Source organism: Camellia sinensis, chromosome 4, assembly GCF_055761805.1.
Source record: "Camellia sinensis isolate YWXY chromosome 4, ASM5576180v1, whole genome shotgun sequence".
NCBI lineage: Eukaryota > Viridiplantae > Streptophyta > Magnoliopsida > Ericales > Theaceae > Camellia > Camellia sinensis.
Genome location: NC_138964.1, coordinates 184,606,148 through 184,616,761, shown reverse-complemented (window position 1 = coordinate 184,616,761; position 10,614 = coordinate 184,606,148). Strand labels below are relative to the sequence as shown.

At 43.5% G+C, this 10,614-nt stretch overlaps 1 protein-coding gene across 1 annotated transcript; it reads left to right on the top strand.

Moving 5' to 3' along the window:
- The first annotated feature begins 8,203 nt into the window (after nt 1–8,203).
- Nucleotides 8,204–10,084, top strand: LOC145824291 (uncharacterized). The gene is made up of 2 exons (XM_082923923.1): nt 8,204–8,379; nt 9,376–10,084. Exons 1-2 carry the CDS (start codon nt 8,204–8,206, stop codon nt 10,082–10,084), a joined length of 885 nt encoding a protein of 294 aa, XP_082780049.1.
- Nucleotides 10,085–10,614: the final 530 nt, after the last annotated feature.

The following is a 10,614-nucleotide window of genomic DNA, read 5'->3' as shown; positions in this document are numbered from 1 at the left end:
TCTCGGTTTGGGAGTTAGAGCCGGATTTTACTATAGGCAAACTAGTTCCTTAAGAAACTTGAATTGGAGGTGTTAATGCCCCAAAATCACCAAACGGCGTCAGTTTAGCATGAAACTTGGCACACACGACCGTCTAGGCACGAGAGACTTGTGGGAGAAGACGGGACTCCAATCGGGTTCCCGGTTTGGGAGTTAGAGTCGGATTTCACTCTAGGCAAACTAGTTCCTTAAAAAACTTGAATTGGAGGTATTGATGCCCCAAAATCACCAAACAGCATCGGTTTAGCACGAAACTTAGCACACACGACCACCTAGGCAAGAGAGATTTATGGGAGAAGACGAGACTCTAATCGGGTTCCCGGTTTGGGAGTTAGAGCCGGATTTCACTATAGGCAAACTAGTTCCTTAAGAAACTTGAATTGGAGGTGTTGACGCCCCAAAATCACCAAACGGTTTGGTTTAGCATGAAACTTGGCACACATGACCGTCTAGGCACGAGAGACTTCTGGGAGAAGACGGGACTCCAATCGGGTTCCCGGTTTGGGAGTTAGAGCCGGATTTCACTCTAGGCAAACTAGTTCCTTAAGAAACTTGAATTTGAGGTGTTAACGCCCCAAAATCACCAAACGGCGTTGGTTTAGCATGAAACTTGGCACACACGACTGCCTAGGCACGAGAGACTTGTGAGAGAAGATGGGACTCCAATCGGGTTCCCGGTTTGGGAGTTAGAGCCAGATTTTACTATAGGCAAACTAGTTCCTTAAGAAACTTGAATTGGAGGTGTTGACGTCCCAAAATCACCAAACGGCGTCAGTTTAGTACCAAACTTGGCACACACGACCGCCTAGGCACGAGAGACTTGTGGGAGAAGACGAGACTCCAATCGGGTTCTCAGTTTGGGAGTTACAGCCGGATTTCACTCTAGGCAAACTAGTTCCTTAAGAAACTTGAATTGGAGGTGTTAACGCCCCAAAATCACCAAACTACGTTGGTTTAGCACAAAACTTGGCACACACGACTGTCTAGGGATGAGAGACTTGTGGGAGAAGACGTGACTCCAATCGGATTCCCGGTTTGGGAGTTAGAGCCGTATTTCTGTCTAGCCAAAATTATTTACTTTATTATCTTTGTAATTATATAGTAGTTAATTTTTTATGTTTTTTTGTAATTAAAATATTAAAACATAATTATATTGTCATTAATTATTTTCATTTTTTTTTAAAGATATTTCCTGAGTAGCAGTTTGCTTTTGTGGAATACAGGGGTTTGAAGATTGCGATTTACTTCTGTTTTTGTTACCCATGGAAGAATCATGAGGGAAACTTTTGTTTTTGATTTACGTTATTTTGAATTGTGAACGACATTATATATTTAAACATTGTGTATGTATTATGCAATATTATGTAGTGGATTAATTTTGCTAATGTGTTGTAATGAATGAATGCAAGGAAATTTTTATTATGGATGAATTGTTATTTTTATATTGAAATTTTTATATTATTATGTAATTATTAGTTTCTTTTTCAATTATTTGTCATTTAATACAGGTAATTTTCATATTTTTAAATCTTTTTTTTGAGACAGCAGCACATTACCGTTGCAAATAATATTGGCAGAATTGAGGTAACTCCTTTTGCGACGGTATCCTTAGCCGTCGCAAACACTCTTTTAGCGACGAGCATCGTGCTGTCTCAAATATTTTTTTAGCGACGACAGGTATCCCGTCGCAAAAAATTCTTTAGAGATGGCTTTTTTGCCGTCGCAAATAACATCTTTAGTGACGGCAAAATAGTGCCGCCTCAAAAAATCTTAGATTTTTCATATTAATGGCGATGGAAAAATACCGTCGCAAAAAAGGCAACTTCCCGTCGCAAAAAAAAGGCGACGGCAACTTGTCGTCGCTAAAACCTTTTTGCGATCCCCCACTTGCCGTGGCTAAAAGTCATCTGCCGTCGCAAAAAACCTTTTGAGACGGCATTTTGCCGTCGCAAAAAGTCAATTTTTTTGTAGTGCAAAATCTACCGATACATGTTCTCACCTCCACAGCCGTCAAATGCGGAGTTGGAGAATTTACTCTTCAAGATAGCCAGAGATATAAGTCTTTTCATAGAAGGTATAAAATAATATAACAAAGTATCAATTCATTTCGTATATGTTTTTTTTTCATTTGATAATTTAAATGTTAAACCTTTTATTTAAGGTGTTGGACAAGAGAAAGCTTCGAGGGACAGCAAGAAGAAATTGACTAGGAGAAGGAGTCAATGAACAACAGTCACGGTGAAGACAAATCTGTGATTCTCCCCAACACTTGTAGGGTTTTGACTTCATCTTCCCACAATCTTTTTGGTGTGGATGATTCAATTAGGTTCAGTATTGTTGTTAATTATAGTTCAATGTTCTGTTTTTTAGTTCTTTGATTATGTTGCTTTAACAATTAGTAAATAAGCTCGATTATGTGGCGTCTGCAGGTGTGTTCAATTAATTCTTGATGTTGAGGAAGAATTCATCATGTTTTACTCCCAAGATTGGTTCACTAGTGATCTTCCTACCCTGATAACGACTCCGTCAACCCAAGTTTCATTCAAGTTTAGTCCTCTCTTCTCGATCTTGTATTGATCCGCGAGCATGGTATCTGTGTGTGTCAGTTTCCGACCACACTGCCAAACAAGTACTCAGCTGGAGAACACGGACAGAATAGATTAAGCTCAAATGACCTGTCAACAAAAAGAAAAGACTTCGACGGTGGTTCGTCCACTCGGGGGCACTCCGATGATCAAGTCAGTTATCTCTCAAAGATAGCAAAAGTGCTTAACTCACTATTCAAAATACAAAAAGCGTACCTTAGACCCACGAGGGTGCCTCTCTTTTATAGCCAACACTGACCTAATCCCAATAGAAACCTAGCTTCAATGGTCTCTGGCTCAATGCTAATCCTGGACTCCCAATTAGATTGGGATAAACTCTCTAAGAGTCTTATCTTTACCCAAACTGAAGTCCTCTCTCATTCTAGGACTCTTGTCCCTTATCCGCTTATCCCGGATTCCAGTATCTTTCTAGATAACCTCGGCCTAGCCGACATTATCTTGGCTTCATGTCCGAGACACGTGGCACCTCGGCTGGCACTCCGGTACCACCTCGGCCACATGTTGTTTATTCAAAAATCATGTCCCCACAACTGCCCCATAGGTTCTATTACCTCGCCATCCTGAGGTGATGGAACCTATATCTTTTTTTCTATTTAGCACATCGGCTAAGCTCGCTTTGTCTTTCATTACCGAGGTCATCATACGTGGGCTTAATACGACCAAGGCTTAGTCTGTTTTGTCAATGCCTTAGAACCATAACCCCAAATTTTTTCAAGTTCTTTGGCCGAGATCATACCCATAACCGAGATCTTGCTCTATTAAATCAAGAACTCCAAGAGTTCAACACGTGTATGAGCTGTCACGCACAGTATTTCAACCGTTTCTGCCACGCGTCCTTCCCCTACTGAGCCGTTCCCGACACGCGCCATCAAGTCGCATCGCTCTTGCGTGCGCCATCTGACAAGCACGTCATCCTAAGCATAGTAATTGCGTTTTTGCCGCCATTTCATGTGTTTGATCAAAACTACATCTCTCTCTCTCTGTCTTTTCACTTTTTCACCATCATTTTTGTGCAAACACTCTCTTTCTACTCTCAAATCCTCCATTGTTTCAAACTCTCAAGGTCTGCAACCACTCCGTTCACCTCCTCCGGTGAGACTTTTGCTGCCCTTCTCTGATCGCTGTTATCATCTGACTCCAGCGTATCTCACTCCGGCTTCTTTTTCTTTAGTGAGTTACTTTTTCCCCCTTCTTCAGTTTTTCATACTTCTGTTGCCTCTGCTTACTTGCCATGACGAACACATTCATGTTCTTCAGTCTCTGTCTGTGATTTAAACTTCATCATTCGCATGTTTATTCGATCTACTTTTGATCCATGACCTTTATGTACACATTGTTCATACACTTGCTTATTTTTCCACTGTTCCTGACCTGGTTCACCTGTACAAACTGTACTCAGTGTTCTTTGAGTTCTTACTCATTTTCTTAAGTCTGAATCATGTTCTTGTTTTTGTTTCTATTTTCTTCTTGCCTTCAATTCTTGTTTCCATAGACTTAGGTTTTGGGATTTGCCTTTAGAACTTCCAGATTTTAGGAAGAATTGAAACAAATTTCCTTCAGATCCTCAAAAACCCTAGCCCCAGCATCCGTTTTGAGTTTAAGCCGAGGTCCTTAAAACCCCAAAAAACACTTTCTTCTAAAATCAACACCCTTCCTATTTAGCCGACATTATAGGTATGTTCAGGTGGAGAGTAAATACCCCAACCAAGTTAGAATACTTTAGGTAGGAGTTTTCCATCCCTGTCGACGTTCATCTTAGGTTGGCTAGGAAGGACGACTCCATCATGCCCAAAATAGATTCCATGCCTTTCCCGGTGGTAGCATTTCTAGAGTGTGGACTTAGGCTCCCACTTGACATCCTTTTCTGAGAAGTTCTACACTACTACAAATTGAACCCAATGTAGCTTGCCATTAACTCTTACCGAGTTATCAATGGCATAATTGCCTTAGCCAAAAGAGAGAACGCTAGGGTTACCCTTGCCGACATCCAATACTGCTACACCATGTGTGGCCTTAAGTCAGAGAAAGGTTACATCTACTACCTTAAGCCGAGGTCGACAGAATACAAACTCGTTGCCAACCTCCCAGACTCAAACAAGGGTGCTTGAGACGATTACTTCATTGTCTCGGGCAACTGGGAGTTTCAACCAGCTGATGACCTTCACCTCTATCCTCTAAGCCGAACAGTTTTCAGAGAGGGAGACGGTAAAAGCCAAGTGTCACTTTTTCTAGCTTTCAAGTCTTTCTTATTTTGATATTCTTGCATGTGTTGACATCCGTTCGTTTTGTCTTTGCAGTTCTTCCTCAGCCCCCGAAGGACTTCCGAAAAAACTTCTACCCCAACAAGGATTTCAAGAAGCTACTGGACTTGCCTATTAACAAGCGCAAGGCTCCTCTACTTTTGAATTTTATCCCGACTTACAGATCTGTACTTCCCGACGTCCCAAGGAAAAGCAAGAGCAAGTCTCCTCCATCAGCTACAACTCCACAAGCTGAATCGTTAAGGCCTGACCAAGGATAAACTTCTGATCTAGCAGAGCAACCATCAACCTCTGCTCCACAACTAATCCCACATTCGTAACGCAAATGCCGACGTAAAACTGTAGCCGCTGCCAAGATGGGTCGTAAGAAGGCTATAGCAGATGACCTTCTAGCCGACATCCCCACCACTATTACGGCACAACCATCACCATCCCAATCTCAGCCAAAGCCCAAAAGGCTGAAGAAAGCACAATCCAAGGAAACGGTAACTTAGATTGACTCTGAGGACACCTTGCCGATCTCCTAAATTGCTGAGGTGGAAAAAAGTGCCTTAGTGGCTGAAAAGAGGCTCGCCGAGGCCGCACCCTTCGAGTCAACCAGGTCAAAGAGACCGAGGTTCGAGTCGACAACAACCTCGGGCTCTCTGAAGTCTGATGCCCCCTGGGCTCCCTCAATCACCATCGAGGACAAGCCGGTCAGAGCTTACGACAGTGCCGATGACATTGAAGTCGGCGTTGCCCTCTCTACCGCCTTGCTCCTTCCCAATGATCTCAATCACAATGCCGAGATGAGTGAGTATGAAAATTTTGCTTTGATGCTGTAGCGCTCCGTACAGGTAAGCCCCCATCACTTGGTACTCTCCACTTCTGTCTTTTTATACTTAGAGAATTTTTACTAACATTTGTTTTTTCCATTTCTTCTAGACGATCCAATATAGCCACTCCTTTGCAATGCAAGCCTTTGCTATCAAGAAGGAGTTGGCCAACAAGACCAGGGAGGCTGCTGGCTTGCAGAAGACCATCAACAAGGCCGAGGCAAAGATGAAAACCTTGACAGATCAGGCCGAGGCAGCCAAGAAGGCTCAGGATGAGGCCAAGGAAAAGGCTGATGCTGCAGAGGCCATTGCCAAGGTCCTCGCGGCTGAAAAGAAAGAGGCCGAAGCAAAGATGATCGAGGCCCAAAAAAAGATTCAAGATGCCTTGGCCATAAAAAAAGGCCGAGATCAAGGCAGCAGATGAGAAGGCATACGCCGAGGGGGTGGCTGACGTCAAAGAAGACTACAAGAAGCAAGTAAAACAGGCATGCAACGAGGGTTTCACCCTTGGTTGGATGGCTGCTTTGAAAGAACTGGCTGTCCCCGAGGACTCCCCTCTTAAAGACAAAAGCCGACTCGTTCCGCCATTCCCCCCTACTCCAAGCCAATTCGAGGCTGAGTCCGAGGAGGAAGCTGAGGCCAAGAAGACGGAAGAGGCTACAGGGGCCAAGTCCTCAACTTTGAATGAGCAAGTTGACTTGACTCAGGATGAGGAAGATAAAGTCTCAAAGGGTGCCTCATCCCATAAGACAACCTCCGAGGTGCCTATCACCGAGAAGAGCATCGATCTGACTCTTCAAGAGATCTACACTAAGCTCGAGGCTGAGAAGGCTGCCGAGAAGTCTTCCCAACTGTCTTCTGGAACCGAGACCCAGCCTACCAAGTAGTCTTGTTATAATCTTTTTCGTTGTTTTTTGTACCTTGTACTTTTTTCCTTACTTTTGAAACAATTGTTATCTTTAATTTGGTCAACGTGCCTCCTTTGTAACCTGAACAAGTAATCTCTTTGTCAGGCCGAAGTGCCCTTTTTCTTCTTTTAATGCAAGTACAGCTTCCTCTTTCTTTTACTAAGTGTTTGAATGCTTGTCTATCTTGTATGCTTCCATGCTTAGAATATTTTGCATGTTTCTTCAAAGTACACCTTAACTGTGTAATTTTCCCGGGGTAAAATACCTCGAATATACTTACTAGTAGTTTTATCTCGGCCTTGAACTAACAGTTGAAAATATTTTTGATATTATTTTCATAGGTGTTATTTACTATTTGCCGACTCACTCTTACTTACCAAGGCTTCTGTCTTCCACTATTTTTCAAATCTTGGTAATATGGTAATCTCGGCAATATTTTGCAGATACTTCTTTAGAAATAACTTTGGATTAACTTTAACTTGTAAATTCTTCTCAAAATTTCAACAAATGTTAAACCAGTTTTAGCATGTAAACTCCAACTTCCAAGCATTATTCTCTAACTCTCTGCCCCCTAATATGAACTTAAGTTCCACTTGGGTTCTCATTAAGCATGTGGCATTGATCTTGTCATCGAGATCAGATTCAAACAGAGGCTAGCCGAGGTCATTAACCTCGGTCTCCCTATTAATCTAACTGATATAGGTTAATTCAACTTTTGGCATCCCCTAAATAATCCATCTTTTTATTTTTTTATCTTTTTTCCATCACATCACCTCTCTACTTTTCTGCACATCTTTTCGTAAAAAGACAAAAAGTGCACTTATTTAGATCATCCCAAACAACCCCATAATGCAAGTAAAAACTCTTCCATGTAATAAGTCTAAGTTATTCGTCATTTTCAAACAGAAACATCGCCAACTTAGTTCAACTCTATTATATGCAAGTAGAAACTCTGCCATATAATAAATCTAAGTTATTCGTCATGTTTCAATCAGAAATATGGGGACATGATTTTTGAATAAACATCACGTGGCCGAGGTGGTACTGGAGTGCCAACCGAGGTGCCACGTGTCTTGGACATGACGCCGAGATAATGTCGGCTAGGCCGAGATTATCTGAGAAGATACCGAAATCCGAGATAAGCGAATGAGGGACAAGAGTCCTAGAATGAGAGAAGACTTCAGTTTGGGTAAAGATAAGACTCTTAGAGAGTTTATCCCAATCTAACTGGGAGTCCTGGATTAGCATTGAGCCAGAGACCATTGAAGCTAGGCTTCTATTGAGATTAGGTTAGTGTTGGCTATAAAAGAGAGACACCCTCGTGGGTCTAAGGTACGCTTTTTGTATTTTGAATAGTGAGTTAAGCACTTTTGCTATCTTTGAGAGATAACTGACTTGATCGTCAGAGTGCCCCTGGGTGGACGAACCACCGCCGGAGTCTTTTCTTTTTGTTTACAGGTCATTCGGGCTTAATCTATTCTTCCAGTGTTTTCCAGCTAAGTACCTGTTTGGCAGTGTGGTCGGAAATTGACACACACAATTTGGCGCCGTTTGTGGGAACGAAAGAAGAATAGATGGCCAACGACGGACATAAAGAAAAGGTTAGGGACGACATCCCTACTGGGAGTGGTAAACATATTGACCTTGACGTCGAGGAAGATAATTGCAACGAAGAAACTCGGGATCCGAATCCCGGAGAGAAAGACGTCGACAAGGAAGGTGACGTACCAAAGAAATCAGACTGCAGCGGGTATTATAACGAGAACGACCTCTAAGTATGGAAAGATAGATGCCTGCGGAGGGACAAAGAGATGAAGGGAATGATAGACAAATTAGCAGACCTGCAAGCGGTCGTCAATTTCATGATACAGAACAACGTCATGCAGCCACTGTTCCCATTACAAGACACACCGATTCCAGCGGCCAAGAACAATACCCAGAAGGGAGGGCAGAAAATAGTCCCAATAGCCACCCAGCATGCCAGGACCAAAGAACACTCACACCGGCCTTCAAGGGAGGTTAGGTGAGGAGAGTCAATGAAAGGAGATTCACGGAGGACACATCATACCAAAGAAGCTGACCCCAAAGAACATCAGCATATTCAAGTGAAAAAACTTTGTTTCAACGCAACTAACGGAGAGAGATCCAAGAGGACTCACAATGACACAAGAAGCAGCACGTCGAAAAGGCTAAAATTTGGAGATAGTTGAGCTCCAGGACGGACTAAGGAGGATCTGAGGGATTACCTCCAGAGGAAGCAACAAAATGCCGAGGTAACCTCCCCGGTTAAGCCGAGAACGCCGTTCTCGGTAGAGTTGGACAAATTCGAGGCCCCGAAAAGGTTCAGTATGCCAAGGTTCCAGATATACAATGGTAAGTCGGACCTCAACTTTCACGTCGGCCTGTACCTAAACTCGATGGCACTATACACTAGGAACGAGCAGTTGCTTTGCAAGGTGTTCCCCTCGTCTTTCGAGGAAATAGCATCGGACTGGTTTCACAAGTTGCCGAAAGGAACTGTGAAAACTTGGGAAGGCCTGGCCGAGATGTTCGTGGCCAGGTTTGTGACAAACAAGCTACATCCATTAAGGGTGGACTCCCTAATGGCTCTAAGAATTAGTGAGGATGAAAGCCTAAGGGCCTATGCCAAGAGGTACTATACAGTATTCAACCGGATACCAGGATACAACCAAGAGGTGGTGGTCGTGTCTTTTAAGAACGACATAAAATATGATTGTTTGCTTAGAAAATCATTAGCAAAGACACTGTCAAAAAGTATGGAGGAACTGATGGCCAAAATTGAGAAGTATGCGCGGGCCGAGGAAGACACGCCAGGGACAAAGGCGTCGAAACAAGAAAAAGGAAACGGCTCGCCGAAACGAGGCCAAGGTAATGGCGAGTACAACAAGCAAGAGATAGGATTAATGGCTGCGCAGGCAGTCACAACTGTATTCCGAATCCCAATTTACAAGGTCTTGGAGAAAATCCGAAATCAGCCTTATTACAGAGCACTAGTAAGGGCCCTTGGTGAATTTATGAAAAGAAGCCTTGGCAAGCACTGCGCTTACCACAACGAAGATGGGCATCTGACTCAAGGATGCAGAGTCCTGAAGGCACATCTAGAAGACCTAGTAAGGCAATATCATTTAAGGGACCTTGTAGCCGAGGTCATGACAAGGGAAAAGCAAGCAAGACTACCGCAGGCACCGGCAGCACCGCCTCTTCCAACACCCCAACCGCAGGCTGGCGGATCTCGGGTGATCAATGAGTATGAAATATGTGGGGAGACTCAGAAGGTAAAAAACTTGCAACATGTGTACCAGGTCAGGCAGAAAAGACCTAGGGCAGACGAGTGCCAGGGACCAGTGGTGTCTTTTACTGAGGAAGACCTAGAGATGGTGCAACATCTACACAACGATGCCCTGGTAATATCCCTCCAGATTGGAGAATGCTAGGTAAAGCGAATTCTAATCGATCAGGGTAGCTCTTGTGACATCATGTCAGATGTTACAAGGAGCTTGACCTTCACCAAGATGATTTGGAACAATTCAATGGTCCAATGGTCGGGTTTAATGGAACGCTGACATGGCCCCTGGGAGCAGTTAGTTTGGAGGTGCAGGCTGGCACCAAGAAGGTAAAAAATGAGTTCAGAGTAATTGACACTCCCTCCCCTTACAATGCTATCCTAGGAAGACCATGATTGTATGCAATGGGGGCTGTTCCCTCAACATTGCACCAGTTATTGTGATTCCCAACAGAGCATGGAATTGAGGAGGTCAGAGGGGATCAAGTACAGACAAAGAATTGCTCCATGGCAGCAATGAAATCCACCTGCAATATACGAGAAGCAGAACCAGCAGAGATTGACGATGAGGACATGGAAGTCCTGGAGGACGTCGGCAAAGAGCCAGCTAAGAAAAGTGAGGAAGACCTAAAGAAAGTCCTTGTCCAACAAGGGGATGAGGAGCGCTACTTCCTTCTCGGC

Coding starts and splice junctions, on each gene's coding strand:
- LOC145824291 (XM_082923923.1), top strand. CDS start 8,204: ATGGCCAACGACGGACATAAAGAAAAGGTTAGGGACGACATCCCTACT. Junction 8,380..9,375: donor AAGAAATCAGACTGCAGCGG/GTATTATAACGA, acceptor TTGTTTGCTTAG/AAAATCATTAGCAAAGACAC.